Source organism: Dreissena polymorpha, chromosome 8 (assembly GCF_020536995.1).
Source record: "Dreissena polymorpha isolate Duluth1 chromosome 8, UMN_Dpol_1.0, whole genome shotgun sequence".
Lineage (NCBI taxonomy): Eukaryota > Metazoa > Mollusca > Bivalvia > Myida > Dreissenidae > Dreissena > Dreissena polymorpha.
In genome coordinates, this window is record NC_068362.1 from 17,834,493 (window position 1) to 17,849,827 (window position 15,335).

Consider the following 15,335-nt stretch of genomic DNA (forward strand, 5'->3'; position numbering starts at 1 on the left):
GGACGAGCCTTTAGGCATTGTCATCTATAAGTTGTCTATATAGCAGCCTTGTTCTGGGAAGATTGAGATAGATGCAAGTGGGCAAAGTGCTGTTCCAGATAAGCCTGAGCAGTTTGCACAGGCTAATCAGGGATGACTTTTTCTCTCTTCTAAACCAAAATCCAGTTTAGGCAGAAAGTGTCGTTCTGTCCGCACAGGCTAATCTGGTAGTACGCTTTATTCTGTCCACACAGACTAATCTGGGAGGACACTTTATTCTATCCCCACAGGCTAATCTGGGAGGACACATTATTCTGTCTGCACAGGCTAATCTGGGAGAACACTTTACGCTCATGCATCAAGGCCACATTCTGTTGCTTACACTGGAGGACGTGGCTGCTGCCAGTAGAGGCAGGAGGCCGCCACAGGAAGTGATGAGGTTATCAGCCAGCTGGGAGATCATGTGAGTCACGTTCACCACGTAGATGTTGTTCTCACTTGCGTTCACAAAGTCTATCACCGTCTTGGTCGTGTGGCTGAAAGGAGAGAGATACGTACACTTTTTAAAAATGAGTCGTGTTCTGAGAAAACCGGGCTTAATGCATGTGCGTAAAGTGTTGTCCCAGATTAGCCTGTGCAGTCCGCACAGGCTAATCAGGGACGACACTTTCCGCCTAAATTGGATTTTTGGTAAGAAGAGACTTCATTTAAACGAAAAATGTCATAAAAGCGAAAGTGTCGTCCCTGATTAGCCTGTGCGGACTGCACAGGCTAATCTGGGAAGGCACTTTACGCACATGCATTATGCCCAGTTTTCTCAGAACGCGGCTCAAATTCTTAATGTGTATTACTGGTATAAATATTGATCCTAATGTTATGTAGGTTTTGGATGTGTGGATACTGGTGAATAATAGAATACATCTTAAGTGTTGCTTGCATTTTGATCTAGATATGTATAGTTGTTGTAGAAGAATGCAGTTCTGGTAAACATTTTGATCTGATGAGGAATATTTTCATACAAAACAATATTATAATCAATAGTTAGGGTTTTTTACAATAATAATTACAGATGTTTCCTTTAAATTATTTTAAATTTCTCCCAGATAAGTTACAATTATTAAATCATTTGAATACAAAAGAAATCCAACTTTGAAATTTCCCTTTAAAATTTAAAAGAACAAGATATGTGTTTGTCAGAAACACTATGTCCCCTTTTGTGCCGCTTTGAAGCTATATATTTGACCTTTGACCTTGAAGGATGACCTTGACCTTAACCTTTCACTACTCAAAATGTGCAGCTCCATGAGATACACATGCATGCCAAATATCAAGTTACTATCTTCAATATTGCAAAAGTTATTACAAAATGTTAAAGTTTGACCAACCAAACTAACCAACCAAAAAACCAACAGACAGGGCAAAAACAATATGTCCCCCACTATAGTGGTGGGAGACATAAAAATAACAAGAGGGCCAAGATGGCCCTAATTCGCTCACCTGAGAGGAGTCGGTTCATTCAATCTTTACCAAACGTCAAACTTGACCTAGATATTGTCCAGACAAACATCCTGGTCAAGTTTCATCATTATTCATCCAAAACTCTGGCGTATGGAGTGTTTACAAGGTTTTTGTAAGATTTGACCTGTTGACATACACTGTAACTCCAATATAACGCTCTCCGTTATAACACTGAATCAAATACAACGCGGGTGGGTCTTGGATCCCGTTTTTTCTCCAACCTTCCATTTCTGATTCAAATCCATGTTATGCAACTTTATGTATTTTCGGACAACTCAAAGATGGCGGCAATCACATCTTGATTGCTTTTTTTAACCGTCCGTTGAACCGATTTTAATCGCTTCGAGGGTTAAACAACACCAACGGCTAATTGGTGTTAATCTGTTGTGTAATGTCAATAAAGGTGTGAACAACTCGCGTGTTTATTACATGTATTCCCTATCAGAGCGGTTCGGTGCGCTAATTTCAATAAGATAAGTGCAAGCGGGATAATTATAAAATTCAAGTCATTCAAAACTATAAAAACATTCTTACTTTGATATGATTGCAGTTTGACTATATTAAAGGAGCGGCTAGACTGCGCACAGTATAAAACAAGTTTTTCTGTCATTTCATTATCATTCTAGTATTAAGTCATTTAATCTTTCAGTTCGTGTACGAGAAATTAATTAAATAATCCAGACGATTTATATACATGCTAACGCAGTGTAATTGTTAACAGAGATTTACTTTCATTTTTTCCCGGTATCAGAAAGTCCCCCTAAAGCACGTTTTTTGCATGACGGTGTATGACGCAATAAAAAAATATTTGTACATGTATTGTATTGCATTCAATCTAAATTTAAATTCGCTCATCCAATGAAAGCTCTGCCCTATGATGCACTGTTCTCTTTACACTTCTGAAAATGGCGTATGCTTATAGTTGTGTTTGTGAAATTCATAAACATATTTATCGTCATAAATGTTCAAGATTAATTTTTTTAAGTGATGTTGTAACTTGATTGGATTATCAGATAAATGTGCACATTAGAAAAGCGGTATGTATACTGTTATCGATACGATTCGGTTTATATGCATGTATTTGCGGATGACAACACAGGGTCACAGCATGGCTATACACAGGACCTATATTATAAGCTATACTATACCTGTTCTTATAGCCACCTGCAATAAATGAGCTCAAAACTTATAACGCGGATCCGTTTATAACACTGTTGCGTGGCTTGGACCCCGTCATCCGCATTATATTGGAGTTACAGTGTATATTTTTTCCCCTCATGTCCAAACATCAAACTTTGATTAAAAAAATAAATATTATGACCAATATTCATAAAATCTGAAACAAAATTGTGACCTCTGTGAGTGTTTTCAGGGATTTTGTATAAATCATGAAAATTTTGACAATCTAAAGGCAATAATTTTGTCCTTTATTATGTGATTTTGCTCATTATCAAACTTAACTGAGATCTTGTGGCCATATAGCTTCTCAGCAACTTTGATAAAGAATGCTTGAGAAATATGAATGACAGAGTATTAACAAACCAAATGTGGAAGTAAGGACAGCAGCGGACAAAGACCAACCCTAAAACCTCACCTGAGCAATCAGGTGAGCTAAAAAGTGTTTTTTTCACCGATCTGAGCCATTTCCCAACTTATCCGAGATATCAATCAAACCAATGTATTGTCTAAGTTTCACGATGATTAAGCAAAAATATGACTTCTAGAGTGTTCACAAGGTTTCTATATAGTCATATAAGGAAACTGCCCCACCCACCCCTGATGGCCATGTGTTTTGACCCATCGGGACCATTTTAAAACTTATCTGAGATATAAATAAAACCGATCTTTTCACCAAGTTTCATGATGATTGGGAAAAAAAGGTGACTTCTAGAGTGTTCACAAGCTTTTTTACTATATAAATATAAGAAAAATGCGCTCCCCCCCTGGCAGCCATGTTTTTCAACGGACCGGAAACAAATGTTCTGACCATATTTCATGAAACTTGAGCCAAAAATATTACTTCTTGAGTGTTCAAATGTTTTCATTATAAACATATAGAGAAAACTGCCCCACCCACTGGCGGCCATGTTTTTTCACCGACCATTTTCGGACCATTTTTTAACTTGTCCGAGATATTAATAAAACCAATGTTTTGACCAAGTTTTATGATGATTGGGCAAAAAATGTGACTTCTGTTCACAAACCTTTTCACAATATAAATTTAAGGAAAACTGCCCCTTCCCCCTGGCAGCCATGTTTTTCAACGGACCAGAACTATTTTCAAACTTAACTCGCGTATCTAGGAAACAAATGTACTGACCAAATTTCATGAAGATTGGACCAAAAATGTGACTTCTAGAGTGTTGACATGTTTTCACTAAATACATAAAGCGAAAACTGCCCCGCCCCTTGGTGGCAATGTTTTTTCACCAATCTGGACCATTTTCGATCTTGTCCAAGATATCAATAAAATCAATGTTTTGACCAAGTTTCATGATGATTGGGCAAAAATTGCGACTTCTTGAGAATTTACAAGGTTTCTCTATAGCCAAATAAGGAAAACTGCCCCGCCCACTGGCGGTCATGTTTTTCAACGTACCGGAACCACTTTTTAAATCAACCAACATATCATTAAGACAAACATTTTGACAAAGTAACATGAAGATTGGGCATGAAATGTGACTTCTACAGTGTTTACAAGTTTTTTGTTTTTTTTTACCTAGTGACCTAGTTTTTGACCCAGCATGACCCAGATTCGAACATGATCGAGATTTCAATGGGACAAATCTTCTGACCAAGTTTCATGAAGATAGCACAAGAAATGTGGCTCTAGAGTGTTTACAACCAAATATGGACGGACGGACATACGACGGACAAAGACTGATCCCGAAAGCTCACCTGAGCAATAAGGTGAGCTAAAAAAACACAAAAACCCCCACCAATTATACACCAATTACCTCTTCCAAACTTGGACATCTGTTTCAATCGAGAAAAGGAGATCTGATAGCAGTTTCTGGTGGAGATAGGACCACCTGAACTCTGGAATCCTGAACGGAGGGGCCCGAGGTCCTGAACTAAACATTCTCTGACTGCTGCGTGTTGACTCAGTTCTCGAAGGTACTTTCCTCTCCTTGCTTGCACCATCATTGTTAGCCTTACCTTCCTGCGCAGGCTTGTCCGTCTCCCCTGCATTGGGCTTCACATCTCTTACGCTGCTTTCCATATCCCCTCCTGCTCCTTGAAATAGAACTAGAGCTTTGTCACAGACGTGATGAATACCCCCACATGAAGAGCGGATAAAAAGTATATGAAATAGGGAACATCATGCTGAATGTGTACAACGCACTAAGTGACGCCGTGACCTATTTATTGGCCCAGCATGGCTCATGTTAGAGCATTTCCTAGAGATCATCTAGATAAAACCTCTGACCAAGTTTGTTGAAGAGCGGATGATAAGTACTTGAAATAGAGAGCAGACACCACATTGAATGTGTAAAACGAATAAAGTGACCCTGTGACCTAGTTTTTGGCCCCGCATGGCCCATGTTCAAACAAGGCCTAGAGATCATCTAGATAAAACTTCTCACCAAGTTTGGTTACGATCAGGAATAAACTACTTCAATTAGAGAGAAGACACCATTCTCAATGTTTAAAATGCACTCAGTGACCCCATGACCTAGTTTTTGACCCGGCCAGGCCCATGTTAAAACTTAGCATTAAGATCATCTAGATAAAACTTCAAGCCAAGTTCGGTGAAGATCGGATGAAAACTACTTGAATTAGAGAGCCGACACCATGCTGAATGTTAAAAAGCGCACTAAGTGACCTTGTGACCGAGTTTTTGACCCGGAATTACTCATATTCAAACTTGACCTAGACATCATCTAGATACAACTTCTGACCACGTTTGGTGAAGATGAGATGAAAACAACTTCAACAAGAGTTTGTCAAAGTCCTGCCAAATCCCTGCCAAAATGTATTTGCTTGTATGAGAACATTTGTTTTAGCATTGTGTCAGCGATCTTTGAGATCTGCGTGAATGCGCGCTAAGCATTGTGGGAAACGGACTATTTCCAGCATGGCGCACGTAAACATTATGAACACAGAAGTAAAAATAGTAATTAATTATTATCAAAAACAGGCCTCATCAAATTGGGTCAGCTATGATATATTCTTGGATGCAGTTTGTGCTTCAAAAGGAGCCACTTTTCATGCCAGCCTATCAAAGTAATATTCACTAAACACGTTGCAATGACTGTTATCTTCGAAATAATAAATATTTACAATTTTATACCTGCTGAATTTTGAGGACGTCATCGATTCAAACTAAACGCTGTGAACATTGCAAGGAATCTTACATACATGTAATGTGTGAGAGGATTATTTAGGGATGAAATAAAATGGAAGTTGATGGATTTAACATTTGGAGGAGGACGTCATGGTATCATGGACATTTGGCACTTTCATATATTTATTTATCAGTAGATACTGAAAATGCTGAATGTTCTAATCGCAATATCAAACTCAAAATAAAACAGGTGGCTTTGTTTTTCTTGACATAAAATAGTATGTTTTCCATTCAATTTATATGCTCATTTTTTATATAATTTACTAAATGTATTCATAACCAGAATAGTTGAAGAATGTTGTATATGTAACCCAGCCAGAAAAATCCCCGACCACCATGGGGATCAAACCTGGGACCTCCTGGTTCCAAATCAGGCAGGCACTCTACAGCGTCTCTATAAAAGCTAGCTCATATAGCAAGGCAGTATAAGTTCCCCTAATACCGTACCCTGCTACATATAAATAAAAAGATACATTAACAGTATGTTTAACTATTTAATAAATAATGCTTTGCTTAGTCGTTTGGTACTCTTCTTTCATGTTGAACTTTTATTCCAAATTACTAAAACTTTTCTGATAGCAAGAACAAATTGATTCAGTACAATGAATTGCATTTGCAATGTTATAGTGGAAACAATATTTGATTAACTCAAATTTGACTCAACAGTTGAGTCAAATTAATCAAAGTTGTTTGCACAGATAATTATTGCCCATTCATACTGCTATAAATGAATGGACTATAACACCTATATAATATATAGGTGATACATAAAGTTTCAAAGTGGTACATAAAAGGCTTGATACATAAAAGAACTGGTACAAAAGGTGTCACATTGAGCTAAAGAAACTTCAGCATACAGTTTATATAGTATTGACAGACATGTACTAGTCGCCTTTAAAGTCGCGCCAGTCAAAAGTCCTAAAAAGCGACATTTAAAGTTATGGTAGCCAGAACTAGGTATCAGTGTTTCAATAATGTAGTGTTTCCTAATTATGTATTGATTATGTTGTTTTGTTTCAAAATTTCAAATTTGCATTGATTTAAAAGCATCTTCAGTCATTTTGCAAATTCCATGTTGTTTTTGTAATAAGGTGAATTATATTACACGTGGGAATGCATGGTAAGTAATAGTAGTAGTAGTTATTGAGTTCTATTGAGTAGTAGTTAATTAATTAGTAGTAGTAGCAGTAGTAGTTGTTGTAATGGTTGTTTTTTTTTATTTGTATTGAATTCTGGTCATACAACACAATGATGCAGCTGCTAATGATGATGATGATGAATATGATAATGCTGCTGATGATTGTGATGATGATTATATGATGGGACTTGGGTATAAGACAACTTGTAAGGTTCAAACATAAAACCTGCTGGATAATAAAACCTCTCATTTTATGACAAAAAAGCTAGATTATAGAGTATATAATAAGTATAAAATTGGGAAAGTTACCAGTCAAGGATCATGTGGGCTTCATCAACAGCAATGCATGAAACAGTTATATGATATCTCTTTGAAATGTACTCAATATTGCTGTATTGTTGTACTCATAAATGCTTCTGGATTGGCATACACCAATGAGTACTTTCCTTCAATTATTTCTTCCATTTCTAAAGGCATATTAACAACAATTTCGCCCTTAGCAGGAATTCCGGACGTTCCCCCCCCCCCAGATGTTTCCTCACCAGACATTTTTCCCCACTACCTTTTTTCCACAAGCGTTCCCCTCCCCCATTTTAGTTTTAGTGCTAATAGGATCAATTGATGAATTATTTCAGTTTGAGTAAACTTGGACTGGGTTGTGGAACTGTACATGTAGTTATTTGTTGTTTTTAATCCAATAAAATAGGGTCAATTGGTGAATTGAAAATGGTAAAATCACATTTTCCTTGAAACAGTTTAATATGATAAATAAATCAACTATGTAACTGTCTTTTTTCATGCATTCATATGTATATAATCCAATTATTGGATGTCACTGATATTTTCATTTTTACTTATAGCTAATATAGACTAATAATAACAGACTTGCACTGTCCTTGCAAATTATTTCATTATTAATAATATAATAAGCAAATGTAAACAAAACGTATTGATATAATGATAATTTAACTCAATGATATTAATAATATTTAAATGTGCACCAAAAAACTAGGGTAGGTATGTAGGTAGCCTAGGATTTTTTTTATTTTTTTTTATTTAGAAATTATCAGTGCTGACAGTGTAAAATATTTGTATAGCTTCTTCGACATCAGTTTTTCATTTTATGACCTGCAACAGATTCTATGCTACTTTATTTTACTATGGTAAGTCATTAAAGTGTTATATATTTTTCAACGATAGAATGTGCTAATCTCATCTAATGAATGACTATCCACCTTTAAGATGTCACCTTATCTAAATTCATTAATACAATCGTTATAATTGTTCTATTTGTAACATACTATTCCACTAAAAATGACCATAAAAGAACATAAATACTGTGCTTTTACTAAGTTGTTCAATGATTTCAATTATTAAAAGAAAAAATTCTATCAGACACTTATAAAAACAATTATAATAAGATCTATTTATTTGGTATAATTTGTTTGAGGCTTCCCTAAAAACAACCATCAAAGAACTTCAAAGCTTAGTGCTTTTACTCATGTATCCATATTTTCCTACTTGCATATTATTTGTGTGAATTTGCTCCAAATAAGTTCAACTTGTAATTTGTTGGTACAATATTTTTTTTTACAAATCCCATTATTACAAATAACTTCTATATTAAATATACATTTTCATATTATGTAGACAGTTCACTCCAAAACTGGGAGTGAAAAGTCTAGAGAGGAAGACCACTTTGACAGTGCTTGTCAAGCAAACACACACTTATTCCTTGTTTGCTCGATGCATTTGGTCCATCATGATACTGTTTAAAGGTGCCAAAATTAATCAAACTGAACAAGTCAACTTGAACTTCTCTTTCAATGCAAATGGAGCCACTTGAAATGTCAAACTTTCCCATACCCAGTCGGCAATATAGCCATGACATTGTGTCTTTTCAAAAATGCATCAGACACTCCTTTTGAAACGCTTTAAGCGGTTTTGAAAACCCTATTTCACTGCAAACTTTCCTCAATCCATGTTGTTATACAAGCAAAAGTGAAAGTACAGTTTTAACAAAAATGAATACAGAGCAAAATTGTTGAAATCTGACGAAAATTTTAATTGATACTAAAGTAAGTCCATAAATGTGAACAAAATAACACTTAAATTTTATATCATAACAATAATTACTTCTTAATCAAATTCTTCATTCATCCGCGGACTTCTTTGTGTTGTAGTCATAAATGCCTCCAAATGGAGGTATGTGATGCATCTTAGTATAGAGGTAACAATAATGTAGTGATGTCACCATCTATGTATAGAATGTTTGTTTTAGAGTAGAATAATAATAAAGGGAGATAATTCAAAAACTAAGGTAGATAGAGTTATGGTTCTTAGTCACTGCACTTCTCCTACTTGCCATCTCTTTATATTTAAAGTTTCAAGTAAATCCCTTCAGTAGATTTAGAGTAATGTTCCAGACAAAAATTTACTTTGAAATTAAATAATGGGAGATAATTAAAAAAGCTAAAGTAGATAGAGTTATGTTTCTTAGTCACTGCACTTCTCCTACTTGCCATCTGTTTATATTTAAAGTTTCAAGTAAATCCCTTCAGTAGATTTAGAGTTATGCTCCGGACAAGAATTAAGTTTGAAATTATATAATGGGAGATAATTCAAAAACTAAGGTAGATAAAGTTATGGTTCTTAATCACTGAACTTCTCCTAGTTGCCATCTGTTAATATTCTAAGTTTAAAGTAAATCCATTGAATAGATTTGGAGTTATGCCCTGGACAAAGTTTCGGACAGACGGACTCACAGACGGACTCACAGACGGACTCACAGACGGACGGAGACTATTACTATATCCCCTCTGAAAAAAAATTTGGCAGGGATAATTAGAGAGCGTACACTTAATACGGACCGACCGACAGACAGACAGACAGACTGACAGACAAGTTCACTCCTATATACCCCCCTAAACTTTGTTTGTGGTGGCATAAATATAACATTATAAAGAATGAAGTATTTAATGTGAAAAATATCAAGGTGTCAGGTATTTAAGTTATTTTTGCAACAAGCTGTTTTATATGACCGCTCCTGAAATAATTATACAATTTTACACTGAAATCAATTAATGTCATTTTTAAGCAGCCTATATAATAATGAGCCTAGTTCTGAGAAGACTAAGATTTCAAATGACCATCACCTTCGTTGACCTGTGACCCGCCTGATTCATCCTCCTTGATTTCTGTGACCTTGACCGTGGATTTCGGCAGTGGTTTGTTGATCTCTGCGTCAGACACTCCTGATATGGTGCTAATTGGTCGCTGGTTTCTTTCGTCCATGTCTGCATTGTCATCCACCCTCTGTCTGTCATACTGCTTGTACATCTTGGCCATGTGCAGCTTGAAATCCTCATAGGCAACCTACATTCAAACAATAGAGGAAATTCAATTGATGTTAATGCAACAATGTCGATTATAGCCCATAGGTTATCCACAAGGCCTTGACTGTATTGAAACCAATAAAAAGAGTCACCTTTTGGTGATGTTTTGAAGAGTTTACCAACTAATTCTTCAATTTGATCTCATTAACTAATTTTTGATTTCACCAGACCTCTAAAATGTTTAAAAGTGGGACAGGTCACAACTGATGACGGACGAAAATCACGAAAGATCGCCCTGACCAGAATGTGAGCATAAAAAAACACCAAAAAAGATTCAGTACAAACACTCTTAAACTCCCGCAGATAGGTTGGTTACATCTAGTCCAGCTCCATGATGTGATACAACCACAGATTACCAAAGCTTTTAACTCCACAAAACAATGATATTTCAAAACAATGGAGCTGTGCTATGGTTAAATGGGGCTTGATGCATGTTTGTAAAGTGTCATCCCATATAAGCCTATGCAGTCTGCACAGGCTAATCAGTAAAAACACTTTCCACTGTTGTTGTTGTTGGTTTTTTACTAAAAGGATGTCTCTTCTTAACAAGCATCTAGTGTAAGACAAGGGTTTAGTCCCTGATTAGCCTGTGCGGACAGACTAATATTGAACGACACTTTATGCATGTGCACAAAGCCCCTTTTTCTCATAGCGAGGCTCAATGAGCTGTTCCCTGTGCCGGTTGCACACCTTGGAGTGCAGGATGGCAAGCGTGTCAATCCAGACCCTCCAGCCGCCGTACTCAAACTTGATGGCGTGGTGGAGCAGCATACGGAAGAGCGCCATCACCATCTCTGTCACCTTGTGCTGGTGCTGGGTCTGGGGGTACACGTACGCCATCGAGAACAGCCAGTCCTGCCACACTGACATCTGCAGGACAGTTCTGTAACAAAAAACAATTATGCAAAACTCTGGGAAAATCAGGCACAATGCACAAGCGTTAAGTATTATACCGGTTTAGCCTCTGCAGTCAGCACAGTCAAATAAGGGATGACATTTTTCCGCATCAACTGGATTAAAGTTTAAATGAAACTTTCAAAAGATTACATATGAGTAGAAAGTGTCCTCCAAGATTAGCCTGTGCAGTTTGCACATTTGTATTAAGCGTTGTTTTCCCTGAGAGCATCTAAATTAGCAATGTGGATCTTTTCTTTTATTCAAAATTCAGTTGATTTCAGAAATGTATCTGCTGACTAATTGACTACTGGGTCAGAAGAAAATATTCTGAAATAACTTTGCAATTTTTCTCAATTTTTGAAATGAGTTTTATAAACATGCTCACTTTGGTGTTAACATAGGTATTGTTTTGTTTGGAGCCCGAGTCAAAACTGAGCTAGAGGACACCTATGTACATGTACTTGAATCTGAGCTTTGAGATTGTTCATGCGTTGAATGGCGTTCTCAAGGATAAGCTGAGTGGATTCTCAAATCTCATCTTTATTGAGCTAAAATTTAAAAGGTTCATGATATTGGGGCCTGCAGGACCAACATCTGCAGCAACATTCTACATTATGTCTCTAAGACTAAATATTTAGGATTAGAAAGGCTCCTGTACTTACCTCCTGTTTTCCTTGTTGTTTGTGCATAGAATAGTGAGGTCGGAGAGGAAGGTGCGTTTGACCTCCATCACATTTGTGGTCGACTGTCTGATCATCGTTGCAATCACCTTCAGAAGGGCTGAAAAGCATGAACACTTACAATATTTTTGGGTACTCAGTCAAGGTAAAGGTACCGTCTTTTTCACACATATATAAATCATACGCCATATGGTTGCTTGATTAAGATGTCACAACGAGACCTAAAGGAAACTGGTTGCAATTGCGGGTTTACATTGAGTTTTATTTTGGATTAGCGGTCATGTTAGGGAATAGTTGAGTGCAATTATAATCGGATATTGAGACCTTTGAAAGACATAGTAAAACAATCTGGTCTTTTTCAACATGCTTGCAATACAAAGGAAGTAGTAAATTGGAATGGGCGAGGGATTTTTGTTATATAAGGAAACAAAATATAAATGTCAAATATACCCTAATTTAACACACAAATGTATTTATATCTTATTTTCTAAGCTACTGGGAGCTCTTTTCACTATTAATTTTTTAGGAAAAACAAGATATGTGTTTGTCAGAAACACTATGTCCCCTTTCGCGCCACTTTGAAGCTATTTATTTGACCTTTGACCTTGAAGGATTATCTTGACCTTTCACCACTCAAAATGTGCAGCTTCATGAGATACACATGCATGCCAAATATCAAGTTGCTATCTTCAATATTGCAAAAGTTATTGCAAATGTTAAAGTTGGAGCAAACAAACAAACACACAAACAAACAAACAAACCAACAGACAGGGCAAAAACAATATGTCCGTCACTATAGTGGGGGGGGACATAACAAGAGAAACTAGTTTTTGATGTGGTTTGATTGTCTGAACCTGACCTTGAATGGATTTGGATTTGCATTTTTGATCTTCCTATTAATGAAAGATGAATCTTTCTATTAATGATACACATGAAGCATTCAATCATACCCGAGTTCTCAATACGGAAATGTCCATCTGGCTCCACGTGCCTGGTTTTGTGAACATCTTCACTCAATCTCTCAACCAGCATCTAAAAATGATGACAAGCAGAACAAAATGAAACCAAGTATAACTTTTTTAATTTTCGCAAACCAACTCCACCCAGCGAATGTGTACTGGTAGGTTGTTTTCCTTGAATTTGGTATATTTCAGATATAATAAAATATTCAATTTTAATGTTTCACTGACATTAATTTTTAATCATGAATGTCAAAAAAAGCATGTTAATGCTGTGAAACCAGATGTTCAACCTTAACATATTCATCTTATTTAATTTAAGTCATTGTACAAATCTCAGGTTAGGTCTGCAGGTTAGCTACCTACATAAAATCTCATCATAATCTCCAATCCAAAGTCTTTGAACATAATAGTTCTCTATTTTAAATGACAGTGACCTTGACCTTTATCAGACTGACTAGCCAAAACATGCAATTCCAAGCTAGTTCTGCATATTGTCAGTGACCAAGGCAAATAATTTAAGCACAATATCACAATATCTCTAAAGTTCAGAGAAATCTGTTTTTCTTTATAAAGTAAGTGACCTTGACCTAAACATCTCCAAAATCTCCAAAAAGGACCTACTCCTAATTATGCATGTATGCTACTTACACACAAAATTAAAGCATAATACCTCCATTAAAACTCATTCAGCAGAAACCATTTTCTATTTTCAGTAACACTGGCATTGACTTGATCTGACAAGCCCCAAATTCAATCCAGAGCTAGGTCTCCATTCAAGCTTACTGTATCTGAATGTTCATCAACATTGGTTCATGCAAACTTATGTTAGTTTATGGAAACCACTTATTAGATAGCAGACAAAAATTATTTTAAACAAGACTATTGCCAAGCAATAAAAGTCCGCTACCAGCTCCACCATTGTCAGAAATTTCACCATTTTCAGAATATTATTATTTTTGTTTCCATAGCAACCACAATTTTTGACATAGGAACAAAATGAAATGACGTGCATAATGTCCATATTGCCATCTATCCATGTTTCAAGTTTCATGAAAAAACATGTGGAACTAAGTTATCGCAGGATCCAGAAAAAAACACCATTGCATAATGTCCATATTGCCATCTATCCATGTTTCAAGTTTCATGAAAAAACATGTGGAACTAAGTTATCGCAGGATCCAGAAAAAAACACCATTTTCAGCACTATTTCTAGTCTATTTGTTGCCATAGCAACCACAATTTTTGACGTAGTAACAAAATGAAATGAAGTGCATAATGTCCATATTGCCCTCTTTCCATGTTGCAAGTTTTATGAAAAAATATTAAGAACTTTTAACGTTATCGCAGGATCCAGAAAAAACACCATAATCAGCACTATTTCTAGTCTATTTGTTGCCATAGCAACCACAATTTTTGACGTAGGAGCAAAATGAAATGACATGCATAATGTCCACATTGCCATCTATCCATGTTGCAAGTTTCATGAAAAAATATTAAGAACTTTAAAAGTTATCGCAGGATCCAGAAAAAACACCATTTTCAGCACTAATTCTAGTCTATTTGTTGCCATAGCAACCACAATTTTTGACGTAAGAACAAAATGAAATGACGTGCATAATGTCCATATTGCAATCTATACATGTTCCAAGTTTCATGAAAAAATATTAAGAACCTTTTAAGTTATCGCAGGATCCAGAAAAGTGTGACGGACGGAGACAAAACCATAAGTCCCCTCCGATGAAACCGTAAGGGGACTAATAATTGTAGATAATCAAATGGCCATTACTCAAAAGAGCTTCATGCAAATCAGCGGGATATCAAACTTGCTGGACATTATATGCTTAAAAACATTACCACAAATGTTGATTATGATCCAATTTAAACATTCAAATTTAGGAAAGGACAGTGTAATTTGCGGCATTTTTTTTAATAAATCAAGGACCATAAAACTGAAGTGCTTAATGCGATCTGGATGGGTATCAAACTTTTTATTATGATCCATAAATCGTATACTCAAGTTACATGATGATCCGGTTCAATTGCTTACAGTTGATGACCTGAGATTATTCTCCTGGACACTAACTGCCAGCCCACCGCGAATGTTCCCATAATACGCCCCTTTTTAAACAGGGTTATAAAAAGCTTAAAAGCTCATCATAACACTACCCACCTCAAAGAGGGCATTGTAGGTTGCCATGGTGATATGTTGGTCATTAAGCAGCAGACGGTCCCCGAGCAGGGAGAACAGGTTGTGTTGTGACAGGGAGTCCTGCTTTCGCCTGGAAGAGGATCAAACTCACATCATCAAGAAGGGTAGGATCAATGACATGTCAATTATAAATGGACGTAATGGGTAGGAAAACTAATATTATTCAGAACAACATGGTAGGAAGGCAATAACATAAAGATAACAAAGTT

At 36.2% G+C, this 15,335-nt stretch overlaps 1 protein-coding gene across 3 annotated transcripts in view; it reads right to left on the reverse strand.

The window, feature by feature from the left end:
- LOC127841632 (neurobeachin-like) overlaps positions 1 to 15,335 on the reverse strand; it is a 232,466-nt gene that overhangs the window by 143,398 nt on the left and 73,733 nt on the right. For all 3 annotated transcript variants that reach the window (XM_052370615.1, XM_052370614.1, XM_052370616.1), the window contains 7 exons: positions 15,088 to 15,196; positions 12,906 to 12,987; positions 11,938 to 12,055; positions 11,069 to 11,261; positions 10,139 to 10,358; positions 4,455 to 4,734; positions 362 to 515 (listed from right to left, as the gene is read on the reverse strand). In XM_052370615.1, coding sequence (XP_052226575.1) covers positions 362 to 515; positions 4,455 to 4,734; positions 10,139 to 10,358; positions 11,069 to 11,261; positions 11,938 to 12,055; positions 12,906 to 12,987; positions 15,088 to 15,196 — 1,156 coding nt within the window. The remainder of the gene's footprint in view (positions 1 to 361; positions 516 to 4,454; positions 4,735 to 10,138; positions 10,359 to 11,068; positions 11,262 to 11,937; positions 12,056 to 12,905; positions 12,988 to 15,087; positions 15,197 to 15,335) is intronic.